Source organism: Phyllobates terribilis, unplaced genomic scaffold (genome assembly GCF_046119375.1).
Source record: "Phyllobates terribilis strain yellow unplaced genomic scaffold, ASM4611937v1 Scaffold_3__8_contigs__length_932513732, whole genome shotgun sequence".
NCBI classification, from domain to species: Eukaryota; Metazoa; Chordata; class Amphibia; order Anura; family Dendrobatidae; genus Phyllobates; species Phyllobates terribilis.
In genome coordinates this window covers 519381077-519408877 of record NW_027362763.1, presented here as the reverse complement: position 1 = coordinate 519408877, position 27801 = coordinate 519381077, and the positions used below count along the sequence as shown (strand labels likewise).

Sequence of the window (27801 nt, the reverse complement as noted above, 5' to 3'; positions counted from 1 at the left end):
TATTACTTACCGAGCATAACAGATTGCAAAGGTATCTCTGTGTACATATCTAGAATTTTCTGTACAAATAAATTCTTGCCACTTAGAAATCACTAAAAGACAGGCCTTGTTTTTCACCCAATGTCAGATTGGATCAGTTTAGGAGACACTCCAGGGTTTTGGTAACATAAAAAAATCAATGATAAAAGTATTATTCTTAATTAAAATACATTTATAGAGTAAGGAAGAACATATATTACAGTTGCCTAGCTTTGCTCAATTATTTAGTCAGGGTGGTGTTAATGCCCAGGAGCCCTTCAATCACTAATGAGAGGTGCACGATGAGGTGGTGGGGTACTTCCCTTGTGAATATAGCAGACATAACTATATTTATCAACAACTGTCCTTCATGTAACCAGGTGCCCCATCAGTACTTTTCTATACAATGGTCAAATTTCTTAAATCAAATCTAAAGTTTATAATTGAATAACAAGGTAGATTTTTTATCTTTATATACTTTATTCTGGATATCTAGATTGCAGGAAAAAACCACATGTAGACATTTCAGCTTTAGAATAATTGAACAGAATTTCACAGCTATATGTTAACTTCCAAACATTTCCCCCATCATCAAGATAAACATTGTGTTTTTGTATCCCCATACACCCCTATAAACCCCCTCATAAAACTCACTACACAGTTAAAATATAAAAAAACAGGTCAGAACACCAAACAGCCTGTTTCTAATAGCAGCTATTAAGAGATAAAATGTTACCTTGATGGTAAAGATTTTTGGAATATACAACTATAAAGAGTATAATGTGCATGTCAAAATGTGATCTGTAAAACGATAATTGTCAAGTTCTCTATACAAACTATTCAGGAATTTGCAAACGGGTGGCACCTCTGCTTTGGTGCATACAGTTTATCTCACAACAAACCTTGTCCATATGATTTATTCGAAAATATGGATGTTATGCAGTAGGATGGTCTACTGATCAGCATCATTATGCAGGAGGAAATTGGAAAGTTGCTACGTTAGAGGATCCAACAGTCTGGCTAAAGTTGCTTTGTGATGGTCCAGTTGTTGAGACTCCCATCACAACATAAGGGGGAAGTCGCTCTGTTTGACTATGTTCACATCTGTAAAAAAGACCTGATTTGCAGATTGCATCAGATCTTAACATAAAGGTCATCACAATGAAACCAAACTGATCAATCATTCTAAGCCAAAGAGGCAAATTTACTAATTCTGCTTAATACTTGAGCTCAAAATGCCATTCATAATAAAGTGTGCTTATTAAGAAGCATTATTTGCCTCTTAATGAATTTGGCACATTTTTTAACTGGGAAAGCAGAAAAATCCAGCTCACATATAAAGTCCAAAAAAGTGCATTTTATTTTCCAAGGTACATGCAAGAGTTGACAAAGAGCGCTTGCTGCTCGAAACGCGTCGAAAGATGCCCGCATCCTCTTTTTTGTGAATACACAATTTTAATCTTTGCTTCATGTACCTTAGAAAATAAAATGCACTTTTTTGCTCTTTACCTGTGAGCTGGATTTTTCTGCTTTCTCTATTGGATGTTGTGCCCTGCCCAGGTGCTATCCGTGCTCCAGAAGTGTGGGACTGCAGATGGTGAGCTGGATTTACTTCTGTGACATTTTTTTTTAACTGTCTTGCACTACCAAAAGAAATGTTCGCCAGTCCCTCTGGTGTGTAATCTGTCGAAAATGATGATGAATTTGTTGGTTGCTCAACCATGCCCCCTTTCCACAACCACTTTTCAAAAAGTTGCTGGAACTGGTATAAAAACGCCAAAAGTTGCAACATTTTTGTGCAACTGCATATTTTACAAACATTTTGCAACATTTCAAAAAGTTTTACACCTCAAAACTAGTGTTAACTGCTAGATGAGTAGGCCAGTTAGAGCAAAACAGCCCTAAAATGAGGTAGCTCTATCAAGCTCATGCTTGATGATAAATGTGGAGCATCTCTAGACACTTTTTAAGGTTTTCGTTAAGCCCTACCCCTTTTCGCTATACTATGTCATCTGTTAGATAAGGAGCAAAAAAATGTCTAAACCACAATCTATAATGAGGCATATAGAGGAACATAATATGGGCTTCTTTTGTTATCAGATCTGAATAGCTCACCTTATTAATGTGAGACAAAGGGAGTTCCTTACCAAGTTTGCAATTTATTTTCTATTTATCCCTGCCTCCAATTTCCTCCTATTTTATTTTTTTGATTACTGCTCATTGCCAAGAGGATCGGCTCATCAATGGCTGAACATGCGCAGTGCTTACAAGCTCTTTCCTTTTGAGCTTGTAAGCACTGCGCTGTGGCCAGTTGGGATTTCTGGAGTACACGGATGGCTCTTAATCCTGATTAGCTTCAGTGGACGGCACTTCTGATGCTGCAGAAACAAAGCTGTTGCATATGGTAGTCTCTGGAATGCACAGTTTGGGCCAGCAGCTCAGTGATGCTGCTAAACCGAACTGTCACTCAAGCAGGAGTGCCCATCCCCAAAGCCTGCTCCTGAAACAGAAAAAGAGAACTAATCCTTTAAGAGTTCAGGTTGTCTATATGGTATGCCCCCACTTGGCTGTATAGTCAGTATTTTCTCTGTATATAAGGCCACGGTCACACGCTCAGTATTTGGTCAGTATTTACCTCAGTATTTGTAAGCCAAAACCAGGAGTGGAACAATCAGAGGAAAAGTATAATAGAAACACGTCACCGCTTCTGTATTTATCACCCACTCCTGGTTTTGGCTTACAAATACTGATGTAAAATTCTGACCAAATGCTGAACGTGTGAACATGGCCTAAAAGTAATCATACTGATACATTTTATATTTCCTAGGTTAGTGCTTGTGCCACCACATGCCAGATAATTGTTTCCCCTCTGACTTATCGCTCTTGTGAAGTGATTCTAGGATAATACTGTTAGAACTGAAATAGGTAAGTGTGTCATGAAATCCATGGGGCTGCTTTATCAGAATATGAAGGCTGGAAAAGTACATGACGATCACTATAAACTATTACTAGCAAAAAAAACCCCTGATGCTGTCCTTAGACTGAGGCCGTAGCTTATAATAGCTTTGTTTTGTTCTTGTCTTACAGCTATGGATACTCTTATGTAACTGCATATATGTGCAATTTTCTAGCAGCATAACAAGCAAAGAAGCAGATTTCCAATGACTTCAGCATGTCCTGGTCCACAGGCATCGCCAGTAACCTCGGGAAAATCGCCATGTGTTCTTTTTCAGACAGATCCAGCTTTCAAGTCTCATATGAGCAGAGTTTTTTCCAGGAAAGGCATCCTAATTGGCAACACCTCTTCCCCTTGGGGCTCTGAGCGGTCATTTTTAGATTCTTATTTTTTCCCCAGTGATTTGTGATGTGTTAGCAGCTTTTACATTATATACGCTGTCCTTCTGTATGAAGTAAAATCTGGATTAAGAAGTCTTCTTGAGACGTTGGCTCTTGGATGACTTTAACCACTCATACTGAAGGTAGTAATCCCGCAGAGAATCTCTTGGGGCACGGATTTGAGCAAGCTCTTCATTAACTGTGGAAAAAATAATCATTTATGAGGCAATTTGTAATTTGATATTCTGATCATAGAGAAATGACATTTTATTCGAGTTATTGTACTAGGTGAAACAAGTGTCATCAAATGTGTTTCTGATGGGCAGATAGTGCAATAAGTATCCAGATTCCTTAGAAGCCCCCCACAGACTCTCCCCACCTATCTGCACTTATCTGGAGAGAAGTTGTGAACATGATACAGGAATCTAATCTCAGACTGTAATGATCATTATTATTATTCCTTGTAATTGTTCACTAACCTAACCAAAAGAATCAAGCCATATGGCCCATTGAGAAATATCAATTTTCAGCTTAAAATGGTTAACCAGGTTTGAAAGCAAAGTTTGATTGCAGACTTCTGAATCATGAAAGCATACGATGTGCCCACTGCCACAATCCTCTGGTATTGTCAGATCGAGGGAGCGTCACACAACTGCATGTATGCAATCATGTGCCGACTTCTCTCATTTGGCTTTTCTCAATAGAAGTGAATTAAGAGAATCTGAACAACTTTAGTTGGCATATGACTGCTCGCACTGGCCATACCAGGGAATCGTTTGTAAATAAACTTATCGCACCCCTGGTATAGGTTGGTGCACGGGTAAGGTACCAAGCCAAATATCAATATATAACAAAACCCAGCAATCGGAGACTCAAATATTTTTTTTTGATTTTAATGAAGTAAATAATAGTACAAAACACAAACGTTTAAGTTGCATATGACCTTCATCAGTGTACTAAAATAACAAAACAGAAAATAAAGAAGTCATTATTAGGTCAAAAAAGTCCATGAGATAACAATGTAAATATTATGAACATGACGGATACAAGACGCTGGGATGGGGAGAGGAAGAGGAGGAGAGGGATTGGGAAACGGGAAAAAAAAGGGGGGAATCACCTCCTCCAACCACTATCTTAATCACATCCTGTTACGAAACTGCAACTCCACACTAGCTCAGAAGAAGGAAAAGCTGTCCCTGCACTAGGTCTAGACTGAAGCCCTATGGTGGAGTGGGCCACCTATTCCTAGCGAATAGACCCACCAACGTTTCCTAGACTAAACTCAAAAGAAGACCTAAAGGAAGAGGGGAAGGCGACACTGAAAGAACTAAGGACTTGGAAAAAACAAACAGGTGACCTCCTAACAGGAAACTAGAGGCAGCTGCAGAAACGAAAAAGGGAATAAAGGAATCTTCAGCAGGCAGAACTAGAGGATCCAAGAACTGCACAAAACTAAACACAGAAAGTACTACTTCCAAACCTCCTAGCCAGAACTCTCGCGGATTAACACTGTTGTCCGGCAAGGACTAGGAGGCAGGTGCTAGGTAATAAAGGGTGATACAATCACCTGACCTTAGTCCAAACCAACAACAGGGGAAAAAGACCAACAGCCAAAAAACCACAACAAAATGGTGGATGGTCCCAAAGACTTTGATATCAATCCTGGACAACCCATTTAACCAGCTAAGTTCTATTGACAGACTAATTGATTTAGGATGGACTCGAACTGATACAAGCTTTGCTCATTGGTATTACATTTTAATGACAGCAAGCTTTTTTTTTCTCAGAAAACTAGATCTACACAAAAAGACAACATAGTCTCTTGTGTGTACCAAAGACAGTATAAATCCAGTTAAGATATTTCATTCAGACCATATAACGCTCCACTCTATCATGTTTGGGAGTCCTGCTGAGAGCACTAGAGATCTAAGACAGTGGGTGCAGTTGGTGGGATACCTATACAGTGAAGAAAAGCAAGTAAGTTCTGATCCTTTGGCTTCTAGTATATGTAAATAGGACCATGATGATAACAAATAGCCAGGCAGCTCCCAAAAAATGTTTAAACTCAATTCTAATGTTAAATTCTCATTTTTTAAAATTTGTAAAGAGTACCTGTCAACAATCTGGGGCCGAGCTTTTTATTTAATAAGAGTGGGCTGCCCCAGATTGGTGTCCATTTTGACGGCGGTGGGTATGGATCCACTGTGTCACTCGCCGGGCTTATCCTGGAGGCCATAACTGACTACATGGTCTTCACTAGAGCCTCTGATGGTGAGGATAGACTTGGGCTGTTAGAGTAATCACCAGGTGCCAATCCAGGGCAATGCCCGGACCTGCAGCAGCTGACCTATGGGTCAGAGGCACAAAACAAAGCACCGAGGCCAGAAACAGAGGTGTGGTTAGACAGTCCAAGGTTGGTATGGGCAGCACAGAATCAAAATATGAAGCCGGGGTCAGGAGCGGAAAGTCAGACAAAACTAGTGAACAAGCCGGATTGGTAACAGAAGAGCCAAAACAAACATGCACCTAGACAGATTACTAGAGACGGACTGAAACTAAGAACCTAAGTTCAGGCAAGGTATGAAGGGAGGTGCTGACTAATATATCCCATGCTAGCAGGGGATAGGCCAGAGAAGCAAAACTCTGCAGGACACAGTGGGTTAAATTCCTGCAGAGTCTGGCCACGCCTCCCTAAATCCAGGTGGAGACTCTCCAGCAACAGGGGAATGCAGCAGTGCTGGTGTCATGTCTCAGTTTTGGGACTTGATCCAGTGTTCTCTTGCTGTGTGGTCAGTTTCCCTTTCTGCTGAGCTACAGCCTGTTTGGTCTCTGTCCAACTGCTGATGGTTCTTTTGTCTTTTCTTTCCTTTCTTTGGTTTGCTTCTATTCACGTTTTTCTCACTTCCCTATTTGGTTCTGTCATATCTTAGGACGGGCTATTTATACTCACCTTGCACCAGCCTTCTTTGCTGACTATATTTCAAGACAGATGGTGTTTGGAGATCTAGCTCCTCAGCTAGGGATTATTTTACCTGGTTAATTCCTGTTGCCTTAACTACGGTTTGTTTGTCTTCCTCCCCAGTATCCTTTCCTTTCTTTTACATTTGGGGTCTGGGAGGTTGTCCACGTATTCCATTTTTTGTGTGGTTGTTCTTATTTTCTTCCATCTTTCCTGTGTGTCTGTGAACACGCTCATATGCCTGTGCTTCGTACTTAGACTTTTGTGTATTTCACTTTTTAGTTATTACTAGCTATTGAACCCGTACTACGCCCGTGTGGTGAGCATTTTTATTGGTAAATGAGCTCCCATGCTGGTATGTGCTGCCCCCTTCCTGGTATTTGTGCTGCCCCCCTCCTGGTATTTGTGCTGCGCCCATCCTGGTATTTGCGCTGCCCCCATCCTGTTCCCCCTTTCTGTTCCCCCATTCTGTTATGTGCTGCCCCCATCCTATCCTGGTATGCATGGCACCCCTCATCCCTATCCTGGTATGCATGGTCCCCTCACCCCCCAATCTTGGTATGCATGGAACCCCTCACCCCCCAATCCTGGTATGCATGGTACCCCTCATCCCCAATCCTGGTATGCATGGCACCCCTCATCCCCCAATCCTGGTATGCATGGCCTCCTCACCCCCCAATTCTGGTATGCATGGGCCCCTCACCCCCCAATCCCTGGTATGTATGGCCCCCTCATCCCCCAATCCTGGTATGCATGGCCTCCTTACCCCCAATCCTGGTATGCATGGTAACCTTCATCCCCAATCCTGGTATGCATGGCACCCCTCATCCCACAATCCAAGGTATGCATGGCCTCCTCAACCCCCAATCCTGGTATGCATGGCACCCCTCACCCCCCAATCCTGGTATGCATGGGCCCCTCAACCCCCAATCCTGGTATGTATGGCTCCCCTCACCCCCAATCCTGGTATGCATGGTGCCCTCACACCCCTATCCTGGTATGTATGGCTCACCTCACCCCCATTCCTGGTATGTATGGTACCCCCTCACCCCCCAATCCTGATATGCATGGCACCCCTCACCCCACAATCCTGCTATGTATGGTACCCCTCATCCCCAATGCTGGTATGCATGGCAACCCTCACCCCCCAATCCTGGTATGCATGGTCCCCTCACCCCCCAATCCTGGTATGCATGGCACCCCTCACCCCCCAAACCTGGTATGAATGGTACCCCTCATCCCCAATCCTGGTATGCATGGCACCCCTCATCCCCCAATCCTGGTATGCATGGCCTCCTCACCCCCCAATCCTGGTATGCATGCCACCCCTCACCCCCCAATCCTGGTATGCATGGACCCCTCACCCCCCAATCATGGTATGCATGGGCCCCTCACCCCCCAATTCTGGTATGTATGGCTCCCCTCACCCCCCAATCCTGGTATGCATGGCCTCCTCACCCCCCAATTCTGGTATGCATGGGCCCCTCACCCCCCAATCCTGGTATGTATGGCCCCCTCATCCCCCAATCCTGGTATGCATGGCCTCCTCACCTCCAATCCTGGTATGCATGGTAACCTTCATCCCCAATCCTGGTATGCATGGCACCCCTCATCCCACAATCCAAGGTATGCATGGCCTCCTCAACCCCCAATCCTGGTAAGCATGGCACCCCTCACCCCCCAATCCTGGTATGCATGGCCCCTCACCCCCCAATCCTGGTATGTATGGCTCCCCTCACCCCCCAATCCTGATATGCATGGCCTCTTCACCCCCCAATCCTGGTATGCATGGCACCCCTCACCCCCAAATCCTGGTATGCATGGACCCCTCACCCCCCAATCCGGGTATGCATGGGCCCCTCACCCCCCAATCCTAGTATGTATGGCTCCCCTCACCCCCCAATCCTGGTATGCATGGGCCCCTCACCACCCAATCCTGGTATGTATGGCTCCCCTCACCCCCCATTCCTGGTATGCATGGTGCCCTCACACCCCTATCCTGGTATGTATGGCTCCCCTCACCCCCATTCCTTGTATGTATGGTACCCCCTCACCCCCCAATCCTGATATGCATGGCACCCCTCACTCCGCAATCCTGGTATGTATGGTACCCCTCATCCCCAATGCTGGTATGCAATGCAACCCTTACCCCCCAATCCTGGTATGCATGGTCCCCTCACCCCCCAATCCTGGTATGCATGGGCCCCTCACTCCCCAATCCTAGTTTGTATGGCTCCCCTCACCCCCTATCCTGGTATGCATGGTCCCCTCACCCCCCCAATCCTGGTATGTATGGCTCCTCTCACCCTTCAATCCTGGTATGCATGGCTCCCCTCACCTCCCAATCCTGGTATGTATGGCACCCCTCACCCCCAATCCTGGTATGTATGGTCCCCTCACCCCCAATCCTGGTATGCATGGTCCCCTCACCCCCCAATCATGGTATGTATGGCTTCCCACACACCCCAATCCTGGTATGTATGGTACTCCTCACCCCCCAAGCCTGGTATGTATGGCACCCCTCACCCCCAATCCTGGTATGCATGATTCCCTTACCCCCCAATCCTGGTATGTATGTCTCCCCTCACCCCCCAATCCTGGTATGTATGTCTACCCTCACCCCCCAATCCTGGTATATATGTCCCCCTCACCCCCCAATCCTGGTATATATGTCCCCCCTCACCCCCCAATCCTGGTATACATGGCACCCCTCATCCCCCAATCCTGGTATGCATGGTACCCCTCTTCCCCCAATCCTGGTATGCATGGCACCCCTCACCCCTAATCCTGGTATGCATGGCACCCCTCATCCCTTAATCCTGGTATGCATGGCACCCTTCATCCCCCAATCCTGGTATGCATGGCACCCGTCGTCCCCCAATCCTGGTATGCATGGTCCCCTCATCCCCAATCCTGGTATGCATTTATGCATACCTTTCTTCCCTGTGCTCCAGCACTGCTGCGTCCTGTTGTGCCGCAGGCCGGAGGAAGAGTGCGGCGCTGGAGTACGTGCATGCATATACCGCGCTGTCCGACGCCATTTTGCTGAAGACACACTGTAAATGTGTCTTCAGTAAAATGGCACCGAATAGAGCTATGCGATCGATTTCGACACATCACCCCTGCCCCGGTCTCCGGCAAGAAGAGAGGCGCCGCGGCAACGCTCCTCCCGGTCAGGTAAGTATGTAAGTATGGCGCCGGAGCGCGGTATGCTTTCAGTGTCTACGGCACCGTACACACTCCTCTTACCTGTAACGCCTCCATGCATTCTTCTGTCTGGACCCAGACTGCGCAGGCGTGTCGCACTTGCGCAGTCTATAAAGGCTTCAGACAGAGGTACGCATCTCCGGTTATATTATAGATTGTTTAGTTTTGCACATTCTTTATAGAGAGGGGGCAGTTAAGGACATTCAGGGTAAGTTGACGTTGAGTGGGGGCACCAATGCGTATACTTAGGCTGCCAACAATTCAGATTCAGATTAGGGACTGTCTTAGTCTGAACAGGGACCTGTTGGGTGCATGTGTTTGTCTCTCCTGTTTTGTATATAACCTGTGTGAGTGTGATTATACAGTCATAACAGCTGGGAGTGCTGCAAGAGGCAGTTCAGTATGATGGCCTGACAATGGGAGGAGCAGAGGGGTGAATGCAGTCTGAGAAAGTGCTTGAGTTACCGTCGCAACAGTACCCCCCTTACAACCTTTCCTTTTTTGCCAGACCAATGGAGAAACCTCTCAAGAATGGTAGGGGCACAGATGTTTTCAGCAGGCTTCCAAGATCTCTTATCAGGACCAAAATCCTTCCAATCAGCTAAATAGAAGGTCCTTCCTTGAACTTTTTTAGAATCCAGAGTGTCCTTTACTTCAAACACATTCGAGGGACCCTGCGGAGCAGAAGTTGAGGAAGGAGTATGAGACTTAGAGAAGCGATTCAGGACCACCCGTTTAAGGAGACAGAGGCACAAAACAAAGCACAGAGGGCAGAGACAGAGATGTGGTCAGACAGTCCGAGGTCCAAGTGGGCAGCACAGGATTAAAATATGAAACCGGGGTCAAGAGCAGAGAGGTCAGACACAAGGAGTGAACAAACCGGGTTGGTAATAGGAGAGTCAAAACAAACATTCACCTAGACAGATTACTAGAGACAAACTGAAACTAGGGACTTATGTTCTGGCAAGGTGTGGAGGGAGGAGCTGCCTAATATATCCCCTGCTGTCAGGGGATAGGCCAGGAAGCTAAACTCTGCAGGGCACAACGGGTTAAATCTCTTCAGAGTCTGGCTATGCCTCCATAGCCAGGTGGAGATTTTGCAGCAGTGCTGGGAGTGCTGTAAGAGGCAGTTCAGCACGATGGCCTGCATGACACTGGGAGGAGCAGAGCAGTGAACACAGTGAGTAGGACAGTGCTAAAAAAGCATGGGAGTTAATGGTGTGACATCCGTAATGTCCCCCAAAACGACTCTATCAAAAGTCAGGTCGAAACTTCCAGATTGCGGGATCACACAACTCTCCGCAGACCCACTCACAGTGAAAGAGTGAGATTTCTAGAGATCTGGCTCTTTGCACTAACTTAGTGCTGTCGCATTCTTTACTAAACTGTTAACGGTAACCGTTCGAAAACAGTTTAACTCTGGGACCTTGATTTCCAAATGAAAATTGGAACTCTAGGACCTTGTGGAGTGTGTCAATGACTGCCTTCTGGACATCTGTCAAGTCAGCAGTCTTCCCCATGATTGTGGAGCCTACTGAAACAGACTAAGGGACCTTGTTAAACGTGTAGGAAGCCTTTGCAGGTGTTTTTTTGTTAATTATTCTAATTTACTGAGATAATGACTTTTGGGTTTTCATTAGCTGTAAGCCATAATCATCAACATTAACAGAAATAAACACTTGAAATAGATCACTCTGTAATGACTCTATATAATATATGAGTTTCACTTTTTGTATTGAAGAACTGAAATAAATTAACTTTTTGATGATATTCTAATTTTTTGAGATGCACCTGTATATATTTAGTGCAATGTTGAGTAAATGACGTATGGACAAGAACACAAGAGAATTTGGAATTTGCTCCTATATCACTCCAACTCACATTGGCAGTGATCAGGCTTTTTTATATCCAGCAATTTTAACATAATGGCATTAGTGCTGAGCGACCGTTCTAAGGGAGGTGTATTGCTGATGAGACCTCAGTAGAAAATAGGATTATTTAATCTCAATAAACACTAAAGTTTATTTACTATTGTTTATAAATAAGTCCTCTTTACATCCACAAAGCTGTATGTTGGCTTCATTTTTTGTGGAGCAAGGTGTAGTTTTTAATGACACCATTAAATTTACCATAGAATTTATTGGACAACAGAAATAAAATTATTTATGGGGTGAAGCTGGAAAAAAAAGAACAATTGTACTATTGTTTTGTGGGTTATATTTTTGACAGCGTTCACTGTGTGGTAAAAATGACAATTAAACCTCCCAACTTTTTGATGACATTTTATTCAGTTTTTTTTTATCTTTTGGAGACCAAAGTTGATCGTAAAACAGCAATTCTGGCTATTTGAGGTTTTTTTTTAAGTTTTCAATCAAGCCTATTAATTATCTGTGTGCTGTCCATATGCAAAACAGGGTAGCCTATGGACAGAACATTTACCAATGTAAGTCAATGTGGCAGTTCACATGAACATATTTATACACGGACTTATGGACTGCATGTAAAAAATGCGGTATGTGCTACTTTGATCCATATTTCCAATCAGAATCACCAATTATAAGTCAAAAAAGGATCACACATGGGTTACCACCCAAATGGCATCTGTTTTTATAGGTCTATTGCAATTATTAAGATAGGAAACTGAAACTGTATTTTGTCTTTTATTAGTTATTAAATTGTTGATGTGAAAAACACAGAAATGGATGGCATAGGGATGGCGAGATGAATGAAAAATCGTCTGTTTTTTTCTGAATGAAAAACTGACTATTTTGCATACGCTTGTCTGAACCTGGCCGGACAGACTGTAGAACAGAAAATTACATGACAAATTCCCAATAGTTCAATCAGACTTTAGTCCTGTATCTTCACGTCATCATATGTACCAGGGGTGGCGGGAGGGGCAATTGAATTCCCTCAAAACCATAATGCACATTTTTATCTGATAGATAAAGGCTGCTCTTTTATGATTATACTTACAGTGCATGCCTAGGTTCTGGACTCCTCTTTAGCCCTGTGAGCTTCCGCACTGGATCCTGACAGCCGGATGCGGAGGAGGGTAAGTAAGTACAGGTGCTTCTCACAAAATTAGAATATCATCAAAAAGTTAATTTATTTCAGTTCTTCAATACAAAAAGTTAAACTTATATATTATATAGAGTCATTACAAACAGAGTGATCTATTTCAAGTGTTTATTTCTGCCAATGTTGATGGTTATGGCTTACAGCCAATGAAAACACAAAAGTCATTATCTCAGTAAATTAGAATACTTTATAACAATAGCTTGAAAAATGATTTTAAAATCCAAAATGTTGGCCTACTGAAATGTATGTTCAGTAAATGCACTCAATACTTGGTCGGGGCTCCTTTTGCATCAATTACTGCATCAATGCGGCGTGGCATGGAGGCGATCAGCCTGTGGCACTGCTGAGGTGTTATGGAAGCCCAGGTTGCTTTGATAGCAGCATTCAGCTCGTCTGCATTGTTGGGTCTGGTGTCTCTCATCTTCCTCTTGACAATACCCCGTAGATTCTCTATGGGGTTAAGGTCAGGCGAGTTTGCTGCCAATCAAGCACAGTGATAATTGTTATGTTCTGCTACCAAAGCTAAGGAAAGAGAGGAGATCTGTCCCTACTATAAGACTCAGCTGAATCCCTACGATGTAACAGGGAACCTGATCCTGCGATCAGACCTGCTAAAGTCCTAATCTAGTCTGTACGGAGACCTATAGATGTGAGGAGGGAATCCCTACAAGTACTAAGGACTGGGAGGAATATGGGACACCTCCTAACAGAAATAGTAGCAGACAGACGAACAAACAAAATAGATAGAACATAGAGGTCCGTAGACCAAGCAAACTAACAGAGTTAGATACAGAGCACAGGCTAGCTAGAAAGTAGATATACAATGAAGTCCAGCAAAGCCAGAAGGGCGGAGCAGGATTAAATAGGCCAACAAGGTCATGTGACCAGCAAAGGAAAAAAAACCTAACAGCAAGGTTCTAACAGTACCCCCCCTTCTAAGAGGATCCTCCGGATCCCCTAGGACCAGGCTTATCAGGAAATCTCCTGTGAAACGCTCTGATAAGTCTGGACGCGGAAACATCATCTGACCTCACCCAAGAGTTATCCTCGGGTCCGAAACCTTTCCAGGCCACAAGATACTGCAAACTACCTCTATACCGTCTAGAGTCAAGGATGCGAGAAATTTCATATTCCCCGTCCTCCACCACCGGAGGAACAGAGGCAGAGGCGTCACCATCCGACACAACAGCTTTTTTTAACAGAGAGACATGAAAGACCGGATTAATTCTCCAGGAGGTAGGAACCTCCAACCTAACAGCAGATTGGTTGACAACCTGAAGCACCTTAAAGGGCCCTACAAACTTGGGACCCAATTTCTTAGAAGGAATCCTCAACCGCAGATTCCTAGAGGACAACCAAACCATGTCACCAACAGCGAACAAAACCTCCTGTCGTTTCCTATCAAAGTAGTCTTTAGATTTTCTGTTGGCCTCCTGAAGATTACCACGCACATCCGTCCAAACTCTTTCCAAATCACCGGAAAAATTCTCCTCCTCAGGCACGGCAGATCCCAACTTGGAGAACGACCCAAACGACGGATGTCTCCCAGAACAACAAAAAAAAGGTGAACAACCAGCAGAAGAAGATGTATGATTGTTCAGAGCAAATTCGGCAAGTGGCAGAAACTCAGACCACCCCTCTTGATTGTCTGCCACAAAACAACGCAAGAACTGCTCAACATCCTGGTTTTTCCTTTCTGTCTGGCCATTAGATTCAGGATGATATCCGGACGAAAACGACAAATGAATTCCCAACCTGTCACAAAAGGCACGCCAAAAACGAGCCACGAACTGAGGACCCCTATCAGAAACAATGTCAGTAGGAACGCCATGAAGTCTGACAATTTCCTTGACAAAGGCCTTAGCGAGAGTTTTAGCGCAGGGCAGTTTGACGAAGGGAACCAAGTGACACATCTTGCTAAAACGGTCCACGACCACCCAGATGACAGTAAAACCCTCAGAGGAGGGAAGGTCAGTTATAAAGTCCATAGCCAAATGTGTCCAAGGAGCACTGGGGACCTCCAAAGGACAAAGCAACCCCGCAGCAGGAGTATGTGAGGACTTAGATCTAGCACATATAGTACATTGGCGCACCCACTTAATGACTTCCTTCTGCCATCCAGGCCACCAAAAACTGCGACCCACCAGTCTCTTGGTCTCAGAGATTCCGGGATGACCTGCCAACCGAGATTCGTGACACTCAACAAACAAATCTCTCCTAAAGGTCCCAGGCACAAACAACCTCCCATGAGGAGTGTTAGATGGGGCATTCTCCTGAGCTTTAAGAATCTCATCTTCCAAAACGGAGTCTAAAGCAGCTATCACAACACCTTCTTGTAAAATGTTTTCCTCTTTCTCAGCACCGACTATGGGAGAAAAACTGCGAGACAAGGCATCCGCCTTAACATTCTTAGTACCAGGGATGTAAGTAACGGAGAAATTAAACCACGAGAAAAACAGTGCCCACCTAGCCTGACGGGCATTCAGGCGCTTGGCAGCATCAAGATATATCAGATTTTTATGATCCGTAAGAACCTGAACGGGAAATTCCGCACCTTCCAAGAAGTGGCGCCAGTGTTCAAATGCGAGTTTAATAGCCAATAATTCCCGATTACCAATATCGTAATTCAGTTCAGTCTCCGAAAATTTTTTTGAAAAAAAGGCACAGGGATGTAATCCATCCCCGTTATCCTGAGACAATACTGCGCCAACCCCCACAGAGGAAGCATCAACCTCAATCAAAAACGGCCTAGTAACATCAGGCTGCATAAGGATGGGAGCAGAGGTGAACCTCTCCTTGAGATACACAAAAGCTTCAATGGCCTCAGAAGACCACTGAACCGCATCAGCACCTTTCCTGGTGAGATCAGTCAGAGGTTTGACAATACTAGAAAAATTTTTTATGAATTTTCTGTAGTAATTGGCGAAACCCAAAAACCTCTGTATCGATTTCAAAACAATAGGCCTAGGCCATTCCTGCACAGCTTGAACCTTAACCGGATCCATCTCAAAACCTTTGCTGGAGATAATGTAGCCCAAAAAACTAATTCTCTGTACAGCGAACTCACATTTCTCCAGCTTAGCAAAAAGCGAATTGTCCATTAATAACTGTAATACCTCACGCACGCTCCGCCAATGAGACTCCAGATCTGGCGAATAAATCAAAATGTCATCCAAATACACAACCACATTTTTACCGATCAAAGGTCTAAGGATGTCATTAATCAGATTCTGAAAAAATGCAGGAGCATTAGTAAGACCAAAAGGCATAACCAGATTCTCAAAATGACCCACAGGAGTGTTAAAAGCAGTCTTCCATTCATCACCCTCCTTCATGCGCAACAGATTGTATGCCCCCTTAAGGTCAATTTTAGAGAACCACTTGGCCCCCAATAACTGGTTAAACAGATCAGGAATCAATGGCAGTGGGTAAGGATTGCGTACCGTAATTTTGTTAATCTCACGAAAATCCAGACAAGGACGTAAACCGCCGTCCTTTTTTTTTTTACAAAAAAAAATCCAACCGCCACAGGAGACTTAGAGGGCCTAATGTGACCGGCGGCCAAACTTGTCTGTATGTATTCCTCCAAAGCCTTCCTCTCAGGAATGGTAAGGTTAAATAAACGACTTTTAGGAAGAGTCGCTCCAGGGACAAATTCAATAGAACAATCATAGTCTCTATGGGGAGGCAAAACCTGCGATTCCTTCTCAGAAAAAACTCTCCAAAAATCCTGAATAGGAACAGGCAATTCTCCCCTATCCAAAGCTGCAATACGCCCGTTACAACACTTGTCATAACATTTATGGCTCCAGGATTTAATTTCACTGGTAGACCAATCCAGTACAGGATTGTGAAATTTTAACCAGGGCAAACCCAATATTACTGGAGAAGGCAAGTTATTCAAAACTACCAAATCCAATTTCTCATGGTGAACACCATTAATAGTGAGAGGAAATTCACTGACCTTGAGAGTAATATTCTTCAAAGGGGAGCCATCCACAGAAACCACAGCAATGGGGGATGATAAAGGTTCAGGTTTTAAATTGAGTTTTTCCACGAATCCCCCATCAATTACATTCAGTGTAGACCCGCAATCAACAAACACCCGAAATTCCATTAATTTTTCCTGAGCAATCGTGGAAGCAGCTAAAAATATACCCTTGGAATTTAAACAGGCAATACGGGCGTGACTGACCATTTTTTTTTCTTTCTTCATACGAAGCTCACAGCCTTTAATCAAATGACCAGATTTTCCGCAATAGAAACACAAGCCTTCTGAAAAACGACGGTCTTTTTCTTGAGAGCGAGGTGCCACCGATCCAATCTCCATCGGTTCACCACTGTTAGTACACACATTATCATAACCAGAAACTGACATAGCAGAGGATTTGCTCTCATTAACCCTAGCACGCAGTCTTCTATCCACCCGTATAGCTAATTGCATAGCCTGTTGCAAATCCTCAGGTGTAGGATAAGCAATTAGCAGGTCTTTAACCCTTTCACTGAGCCCAGCAAGAAATAGACTTTTCAGAGCAGAATCGTTCCACCCTGTTTGAGTGGACCAACGACGAAAATGAGTACAATATTTTTCGACATTACCTGATCCTTGTTTTAAACGTCTCAACTCAGTCTCAGCTGATGCCACACGGTCAGGATCATCATATAATAGTCCTAAAGCAGAAAAAAAACTATCCACTGATCTGAAGCATGTATCACTAGGTTGCAAAGAAAAGGCCCACTCCTGAGGCTCTTTGCGCAAAAGTGACATTATGAACCCTACGTGCTGGGATTCATCCCCAGAGGACTTGGGTCTCAAATGAAAATACAATAAGCAAGCATTTTTAAATGAAAAAAATTCTCGATGTTCACCAAAAAATAAATCCGGCAAACATACCTTAGGCTCCAAGAAATATGCTCCAGGACAGTTACTCACGTGCTGACGGAGCTCGGCCACTTCCAGAGAGAGTCCCTGCAGGTGTTTAGCCAAATCCTGAACCGACACCATGATGGAACAAAAAAAAAAAAAAAAAAAAAAAATCTTTCCTTAGAGAATTTGCAGGCTGGACTTACTGTTATGTTCTGCTACCAAAGCTAAGGAAAGAGAGGAGATCTGTCCCTACTATAAGACTCAGCTGAATCCCTACGATGTAACAGGGAACCTGATCCTGCGATCAGACCTGCTAAAGTCCTAATCTAGTCTGTACGGAGACCTATAGATGTGAGGAGGGAATCCCTACAAGTACTAAGGACTGGGAGGAATATGGGACACCTCCTAACAGAAATAGTAGCAGACAGACGAACAAACAAAATAGATAGAACATAGAGGTCCGTAGACCAAGCAAACTAACAGAGTTAGATACAGAGCACAGGCTAGCTAGAAAGTAGATATACAATGAAGTCCAGCAAAGCCAGAAGGGCGGAGCAGGATTAAATAGGCCAACAAGGTCATGTGACCAGCAAAGGAAAAAAAACCTAACAGCAAGGTTCTAACAATAATCTTGTTTTTAAACCAGGTATTGGTACTTTTGGCAGTGTGGACAGGTGCCAAGTCCTGCTGGAGAATGAAATTTCCATCTCCAAAATAGCTTGTCGGCAGAGGGAAGCATGAAGTGCTCTAAAATTTTCTGGTAGACGGCTGCGCTGACTTTGGTCTTGATAAAACACAGTGGCATGACATGGCATGACACCAGCAGATGACATGGCTCCCCAAACCATCACTGATTGTGGAACCTTCACACTAGACCTCAAGCAGCTTGGATTGTGTGCCTCTCCACTCTTCCTCCAGACTCTGGGACCTTGATTTCCAAATGAAATGCAAAATTTACATTCATCTGAAAACAACACCTGGGACCACTGAGCAACACTCCAGGTCTTTTTCTCCTTGGCCCAGGTAAGACGCTTCTGGCGTTGTCTATTGGTCATGAGTGGTTTGACACAAGGAATGTGACACTTGTAGCCCATGTCCTGGATACGTCTGTGTGTGGTGGCTCTTGAAGCATTGAGTCCAGCAGCAGTCCACTCCTTGTGAATCTCACCCAAATTTTTGAATGGCCTTTTCTTAATCCTTTCAAGACTGCGGTTATCCCGGTTGCTTGTGCACCTTTTTCTACCACACTTTTTCCTTCCACTCAACTTTCCATTAGTATGCTTGAATACAGCACTCTGTGAACAGCCAGCTTCTTTAGGAATGACATTTTGTGGCTTACCCTCCTTGTGGAGTATGTCAATGACTGCCTTCTGGACATCTGTCAAGTCAGCAGTCTTCCCCATGATTGTGGAGCCTACTGAAACAGACTAATGGACCTTTTAAAATGCGTAGGAAGCCTTTTCAGGTGTTTTTTGTTAATCATTCTAATTTACTGAGATAATGACTTTTGTGTTTTCATTGTCTGTAAGCCATAATCATCAACATTAACAGAAATAAACACTTGAAATAGATCACTCTGTTTGTAATGACTATATATAATATATGAGTTTCACTTTTTGTAATGAAGAACTGAAATAAATAAACTTTTTGATGATATTCTAATTTTGTGAGAAGCATCTGTACGTATATGTAGAGGCCCAGTCTGGATTCTGCGCTGAGTAAAGGGAATCTGTCAGTAGGATCAACCCTCCTGAGCCGTCTATATGGGCATGTAGGTCACAGGAAGCTGAATAAAATTATACCTTGATATCTGCGATCAAAATCCACGTTTATCATGTATGTAAATGAGCTGTTCAGGACTATGGGCTGGACACTGATCTGCATGAGAATCTGTCTCTATAGATTATTTTAATGGAAGGATGTGTTACCAGTGTGAGACAAGTAACTAACACAGAACAGAAGAATTGAACTTTGTCTCATAACAAACATGTTAGCAGCTGCAGTTCTCACAGCTCTGCTGTATTGTAACAATATTACAGCCCTGCCTGCCTGTGAGCTGGAAGCTGAGAGGAACCTGCAGATATGTCAGGTATAATCACACACAGCTGTGCAGTGAGATCAGGAGAGCAGAGAGCGGCCATTACACATCACACTGGTATCTCCACCTTCATGTATAATAAGCTCTGGAGGCAGATTCTCATGCAGATCAGTGTCTGGCTCATAGCCTAGAACAGCTCATGTACAGTGGGTATTGAAAGTATTCAGACCCCTTTAAATTTTTCACTCTTTGTTTCATTGCAGCCATTTGGTAAGTTCTAAAAAATTCATTTTTTTTCTCATTAAAGTACACTATGCACCCCATCTTGACTGAAAAAAACAGAAATGTAGAAATTTTTGCAAATTTATTAAAAACGAAAAACTAAAATATCACATTTCAAGCAGAATGTACTTTAATGAGAAAAAAATGAACTTTTTAGAATTTACCAAATGGCTGCAATGAAACAAAGAGTGAAAAATTTAAAGGGGTCTGAATACACTCCGTACCCACTGTACACGAAAGAAAAATGTGGATATCAAGATATTATTTTATTCCACTTTCTATGACTTACATGCCGATATAGACGGCTTAGGATGGTTGATCTTTCTGACAGATTCTCTTTAATCAGCGCAGAATCCAGACTGGGCCTCTACTTTAATGGGTCTGGTCTGAGGTCTAAAGTGATTTATGGATCTGTTTCATGATCTGAATTAATTTCCAGATATGGCCTAGGCCCTAGGATCTGAATTAGTTTAGTGTTCTGGTCTGTGGTCCGAATTAGATGATCAGTCATCCCTCCTTATATGTTATAGTAAATCCATGTATAATTATGAGATAACAATTAAAAAGTTAAAAATAAAAAAACCTGTATATTCACCTCTCCAGTCTCCTCCCGGCGGCGATCCTCTCTCCTCGGCGGCCCGCGGTGTACTGGCAGGACCTGCGGTGACGTCATTTATTTAGCTGATGGTCACGCGACCATCACCTGACCGCTGACGTCAGCGGTCGTGTGACCATCAGCTGACTAAATGACGTCACCGCAGGTCCTGCCAGTACACCGTGGGATGCAGAGGAGAGAGGATCGCCGCCGGGAGGAGACCGGAGAGGTGAGTATACAGGTTTTTTATATTTTTAACTTTTTTATTTCTTTTTTTTCACCGCGTGGTAGCCGGGATGAATAGGAGTTGTAGTCTCCTCTTCATCCTGGGTACCACACGCACAGCGATTACGCTGCAAATTCGCGGCCATTGAATTTAATTGAAACGCAGCAAATCCACATATACCTGCGGGTTTACTGCGTTTCAATGTTCCTCAATGGCCACGAATTTGCAGCGTAATCGCAATAGAAATGCGAATTCGATGCGCTAATTAGCGCATCATGTACACCCGAATTCACATTGCTTTGCATGGCAGACAGTTTTACAAGCTTTTTTGCGGCGTTTTCACGGCCGTAAAAACGCTACAAGAACGCTACGTGGGCACATAGCGAAAAGATATAATAGAAACAAGTCACAAATTCTGCATTTATCACCCACTCCTGGTTTTGGCTCCCACTCCTGAGAAAAAATACTGACCGAATACTGACCAAATACTGATAGTGGGGCCGTGGCTTAACGCTTCTTTACCTGCAGATTACCCCTATATCTGCAGGTAAATACAGTTTTACAAGGTTCTCTTTAATGTTGATTTACATTTTTAGGAAGAGGTATGGCAAAATAAAACAACATTTTCTCATAGAGAATATGACAAGGCCTCCAACACAGATGTGAACCTAGACTTGTTCTCCTTAAAGAAAGCGCGGAGATCGTAATGCATAGTGCTATGGACCATACTTCCCTCTTGATAGAAAGGATATACCTGCAGTAGGTAAATTGTCCTCACTAATTAGGGTATAGTCACAATGGGGCAACAGAAATTGGCATCACTAACACAACACTGCAAAAATTACATCTGCACCCCGTTGTGCAGCATGCAGTGATTTCAATGATAGTCGTTAAAATAAGTCTAAATTTCCCCTATTAAAATGTCTTATTATAAATATCTTATATTATAAATATCTTATATTTTCACATACTGAGCAATCAGCATCTTAAACGGATTGTCCTCTATCAGAAAATGTTGGTTCTTGGGTGGAGTTTAATATAAAAAAAACACAAATGGTGCCATACTCACACCTCCCTGAGTTTGAGTCCCTGCCATTGTTCCCGTTGACTACGGTGCTAATGTCATACAACAGTGCTGCAGACAATCAGTGAGCTCAGCAGCTCTGCCCATGTAATTAGAACCGCTGAGCTCACTGATTGGCTGGCACTCTACTGTGAAATCAGCGCCGCAAATAATACTGGACCCTGGGGGCAGTGGCAGAGACTCAGTGCTGGACCCTGGAACAGTGAGTACAGCACAGTTTGATTTTTTTTTTATAACAGATTTTCTGAAAGGGGACAACCTCTTTAAATTCATTTTTCAGGAGGAATTTTCCTTTTATTCAAGCAGATGCTTTATTTTTACTGAAAATTTGAAGAGATGATCAATTTATATCAACCCCCAGCCTGCATAATTTGACGTGGACTACTTGGATGGTAACCATTGGAGTGTAATATCAGATTGTGGCTGAAGCGCAAAACAGCCTGATTACAAGTATAAATTGTTGTCCAGCAAAATCCCACTGCAAATGGCGTCTTCTATGTGTACAATGCTCTCTGATTAAGGTCAGCAGCTATTGATGTACGATCTTACACTAGAGCCAGAAACTCAGAGCTTCATACACAGAACACTATCCCCTGTCATTTATGCTCTCTCTTTAGGCAATTAGGCAGTTTTCATTCAGTCTTAGCAAGTTTCTTCACTGGTTAACCATTTTTTATATACCACTCTGCAGTGCTACATAAGCCTGTAGATACTGTTTTTTATATCCTGCTATGAAGTGCCACATAAGCTTTTAAGCTTAAAGAGGTCGCACCAAGTTTGTGAAGTGACTGCGGGCAAGGCCGCGCATTGGTATCTATAATCTGGCCCAGCAAGATCCCCACACACAGACTCTATCTTGATAACCGTATCTTTACTTGTATACATTTTTAACATAGCAGAACACAATAAATGACAACCGTAAATATGCACAGCAATAACGTGTACTTATAAGCTGACCCTCACTGTCCCTACTCACACGTTACCAGTCCTTTACTCCAGAAGGATGTGTCCCCCGTCGCAGGCCTGTCTGTCTTTGCAGGAAGGCGTCCCAGCCGAAGAAAACAGGAACAACAAATTTCGCTGAAAGGAGGGAATACTTCGGCCTCTCGCCAGAGGTCCTGCTTACAGTCTCTCTGATCCGGATAGCAGCTTTGGTGGATCCCTTATGTAGTCCACACTCCAGTAGCAGGGAGTGTAATAGCAGTATCCCTCAGCAGTGAAGAAGCTGGGGAAGGCCCCGAGGATATGGTGTCAGGTAAAAGAAATCCCGTTGAGAGTCTCTCCTGCGCCACGCACGAGGGCCTGCACACCGTCCTGGCTCTTTTCACAGCCCACAGCAAACTCCTCGCGCGCTTTTTTCTGCTTCCCACTTTGGTCACGTGACTCTCTAGGGCCGGACACAGGAGGCTCAGTCTTTTGCTCTGTCATCACACCCTGCGCAGGTGCAACCTCTGGCCACAAGGTGGCAACATCATCCTGTGTAATCACTTCTGTAACAGGCTCTATATCAATAATCACCGAACAGCCAGAGCCTGCCAGCTCACTACATTTGGAAGATAACTTTGGGGATAACTTCCTGTTTCGTTTGCTGGTGGTATGATCGCCGGGACCCCCATCGATCCCGAAAATGGGGCTCTGAAAATCCCCCTCTGAATAAAGTGGAAGTCGAGTATGCACAATACTGCTCTATTCATTCTTGTGGAAGTGCTGAAGACCAGCTGAATGCAGCACTAGGCTATCTCTGGTGGTCCCATTAACAAATGAATGGAGTAATAGTGTGCATGCTCCACCTCAACTCTATTCAGAGGGGGCTCTTCAGTGTCCTGTGTTCAGGATTGGGGGAAGGGAGTGTCCCAACGGACACACCCCCCCAACAATTGAGAAGGTATCTTCTATCCTATTGATAGGGATACCTTTCAAACTTTGTACAACCCTTTTAAGCTGACAAACCGCTATTCTCCCATCACCCCATACACCTACATGCTCAGTATGCCTGTCTCAATTCTCAATAATCTGGCAGACAACCACTTGATGGTGCTGCCAGTTTTTGTACTAAATCATGTATCGTATTTCTTAGTAAGAGTAAGGCATGATACCGTATGGCAGTCAGAGGCGTATCTAGGGGGGTGCAGGCGGGGCATCTGCCCTGGGCACAGCTGGCAGGGAGCACCATCGGCTGCCTAATGCGGTGATCTGAGGTGTTTTCCCCGGTGGCTGAATTTTGCCGCCCCCCAGACTGGAAGTTGAGTGTCCCCTGAGCCAACTGTCTAGGTGACAGCCGGCTCACAGAAAGTGCAGCGCTTCGGCTCCCAGTGAGCAATTGTATTTCTGTCTTTCAGAGTGCCAGAAGTTGCTCCAGCAGTCATCAAAAGTTGTTCCAGCAGTCATCAAATGGTCACTTCACTCATATGTGATTTTCAATCTTATGGTCACGTGACAACGAGCTTCTCTTCCTGCTTCTCTTTCACTGAACACTGAGAGAATTAGGAGAGCAGCTCATCGGCATGTGACTGTAAGTGTGCAAGTCGCATATGTGCTTGTGGATGGGGGGGGGTGGGCGCCATACTGAATTCTTGCCCTGGGTGCCAGAAAACCTCTGATGGCAATCTTTTTTCTGCCAAGGGCCATTTGGATATTTATACCGTCCTTAGGGGGCTGTACAAATGGCACGCTAACTCCACCCACAAAGTACGTCCTAATGCTGGCACTGGTGTCAGGACGTAATCTTTCACTGCACGCGCCCCAGCACTCAGTAGTGAACACTCCGTGCACGTGCTCACAGAGCAAGAAGAAATTAATGGGCCGGCAAAATACAGCTGCCGGCCCAAACACTGCGGTTCCTGGGAATCTGTCCTGGGGCCGGATTAAAGGTCATCGAGGGCCGTAAATGACCCACTGGCCTAAGGTTCCCCACCTCAGCTGTATGGTATAATGATGCGCATTGTGACCTGTAGAATTCTCCCTTATATAACCAGATGATTTTTGTTGCAACAGCTCAGAAAATATTTTTCTTAAATAACTTAATAAAGATAATAAATATAATAAAGATAACCATCTGAGCTTTTAGCTTTAAGGAAGAAATCTATTCTTATGGTGCAGTGCAAAGTTTAGAGTGATATACAGGGTAGAATTTCCCACCACAGATTGCACATTGGACATAATGCAAATACCCATTGCAAATCAGCTGTAAAATCTACATACAGACTTTTCTATAAAAATAGATGTGGATTTTACTGCGGCTATTAACCTTTTTAAATGAAAGAATCCGCACTACATGCAAATCTCCACTTAGAAAATTTCTGCAACTTATCGATGAGATTTTTAAAATCTCGATTACACTATCCTTGCATTTACTGTACAGGGCGCATCTGCTGGTCTGAGGTGGAGATGTATGAATGCTATGAGGGCCTCTTGTGGAGAAGTCCGTCCATGCACCCCTCTGGGATCTGTGGCACCAATGCGCAGCAGGGCGCCACACATTTACTGTACAGGGCGCATCTGCTGCAGAATATTCTACGACTGCAAATTCCTCACCTACTTCTGCAGATTCTGCTGCAAAAATGTTCTGGATTTACACGAGATTTCACTGCAAAGCATAAAATCTAAAATCAATGGCTACAGCCTAAAATGGGATGCAGCAGATGTGAAAACTGCAGCTCTGATAAATTAATGATGCAATTTTTTTCTGCAGCATGTGAATGAGATTTTATGAAATTTCATCCAGAGTGCAGCTAATGTAATATGTTGTGGATTTTCCATTTGTATTCCAGAGCATGCTTGACATGTGTGAACAAGCCTTAAACGTTTTTTTCCTGGTTTCTGTTAAAAACAAATAATGAACTCAAAAGAACTTCCTTGCTGAAATAACAATTGCTGATGTGTTTTTGATACAAATATTTCTTTGAAATTTAAGCCATCTGTCATCTAGTCCCGTTGCCCTCTCTGAAGTCGGAATTAAAGGAGTTGTCTGGTGTAAGAAGCTTAGTCTGTAGTCACTTCTGTCTGACACTGTTATGATTATTCTATATGCCCCCAATGAGTCGATAGTCACATACCGTTAGATTTTTGATTTCCATACCTAAAGTCATGTGCTTACTAGACACCCGCCCTTCTCTCGATTCTCTTTCATTTAAAGAACATGAATGAGACTAGTCAGCACGTGACCGCCAGTATGCAAATCACATATAGAAGGGTACATGACTATCGACTCACAGGGGGAATACAGAGGAATCAGAACAGCATACACATCACATATTGTCACTGTCACTATTCGGCAGTCTGAAGTCACATAGACTGACTGCAGACTTGCTTCCCAGACCGGACAAGCCCAATAATCTAAATATGATTTTCTGAATCAAATCTATCCCAATTTGGCAAACTTATATGTTATTAGTTATTAGTGCTTACACAAATGGGTAACTTGAACCCACTGGGCCTCAATGCAAAATATGTAACAGGGTCTCCACCACCATTTGCCATTTATAATACTTATGTCTACTTACTGATAAAGAGGCCTCGGACCCCCTGAGTCTCCAGGGCCTAAGTATGACTGCTACCTCTGCACCCCCCTACAGAAAAGCCCCTACTCCTTTACAAATAGTAGCTCAAAAAGCAAACACCTTAAATAAATAAAGTATCATCAAATTCAAGTAACACGTTAAAAGTTTCATCATATAGAATAATCACTTATAGGGATAGGTAACGAGCAGCAATAATGAGATGTCAATACAGACAGAATAATCACAAGGTTTAGATCAGTGGATTTATCACTATGTCATCCCACTCTCCGAGGAGTCAAAATAACCTTGGTGACAGATTGACTTTAGAACATCCCTAATAATGAAAAATATACATGCTGAAAACGAGCACTTGACCCATCATTTCTGTATTCCTCTTCTATGATTATCTATGACAATTGCAAAGTTTCTGAGTTACTTACCTTCCTCCAGTTGTATCCTGAGATATAAAATGAGGCTAAGCAGCAGCAAGGCAACAGGTAAAAAGATCCCACCAAATATGTATGTAATCGGCATCTCCCTGACAAGCACAGATATAATGTGTCCCATGGTGGTCTGTGAAGACTGACTCAATCCTTCTTACTGCTTCTTATGTGGATGGCTCAATACATTGTGTCGACAATCTCTTTTAATGGCCTTTGGTCCCACAATTGAAGCCTTGTATCAGGACTTTGTACTATTTGTCCTGTGATTTGTAAGAGGATTGAAACAAGGTTGTAAAGTAACCTGACTAACTTTCTCAGCAAATCTGTAACCAACTGTTTACTTCATTTATTACATGTTTTCTTCGTGGTAATCTAGTCTATTAATCAATAACTTCACGTTACTCAATATTTATAAATATACACACACTATATATATAATATATATACAGTACAGACCAAAAGTTTGGACACACTTTCTCATTTAAAGATTTTTCTGTATTTTCATGACTATGAAAATTGTACATTCACACTGAAGGCATCAAAACTATGAATTAACACATGTGGAATTATATACTTAACAAAAAAGTGTGAAACAACTGAAAATATGTCTTATATTCTAGGTTCTTCAAAGTAGCCACCTTTTGCTTTGATGACTGCTTTGCACACTCTTGGCATTCTCTTGATGAGCTTCAAGAGGTAGTCACCGGAAATGGTCTTCCAACAATCTTGAAGGAGTTCCCAGAGGTGCTTAGTGTAGCGCCCCGAGGGTTCGGCCGCTACAGGGGTATTGCACCTCTGCCAGAGGAGTGATATTCCACTCCCGGGTAAGGATGGAGTATGGACCAGGGCTCAGTTAGCTGCATGCATCACACACACCCCATTTCCGGGGGACAGCTCGACGGTGCTCCCATTTATACAGTAATGCAGGCACGACAGACCATGTCCCTGGCTGGAGTGGGGAGGGGGGAGGAAAACCCAGTGATGTAGGAGCAGAAGGGGACGGCTTCTGAGCATAGGTAGGAGCTCATTGGGTGCTGGTCACCTGAGCTCACACTAGAGGGGAGGTATAAAAGGTGGGCACCATCTTAGTTCTGGATGAAGTACAGTGAGAGGAGAAGACAGGGAGCGGAGGCTCTGTAGGAGCTCTGCTCAAAGGCAGGCCTAGG

General features: G+C 43.7%; 1 protein-coding gene across 1 annotated transcript; it reads right to left on the bottom strand.

The window, feature by feature from the left end:
* Nucleotides 1-26893, bottom strand: SMLR1 (small leucine rich protein 1). The gene is made up of 2 exons (XM_073671224.1): nt 26633-26893; nt 1-3553 (listed from the first exon to the last, which is right to left on the bottom strand). Exons 1-2 carry the CDS (start codon nt 26757-26759, stop codon nt 3441-3443), a joined length of 240 nt encoding a protein of 79 aa, XP_073527325.1. The 5' UTR covers nt 26760-26893; the 3' UTR covers nt 1-3440.
* Between the last annotated feature and the right edge of the window lie 908 nt (nt 26894-27801).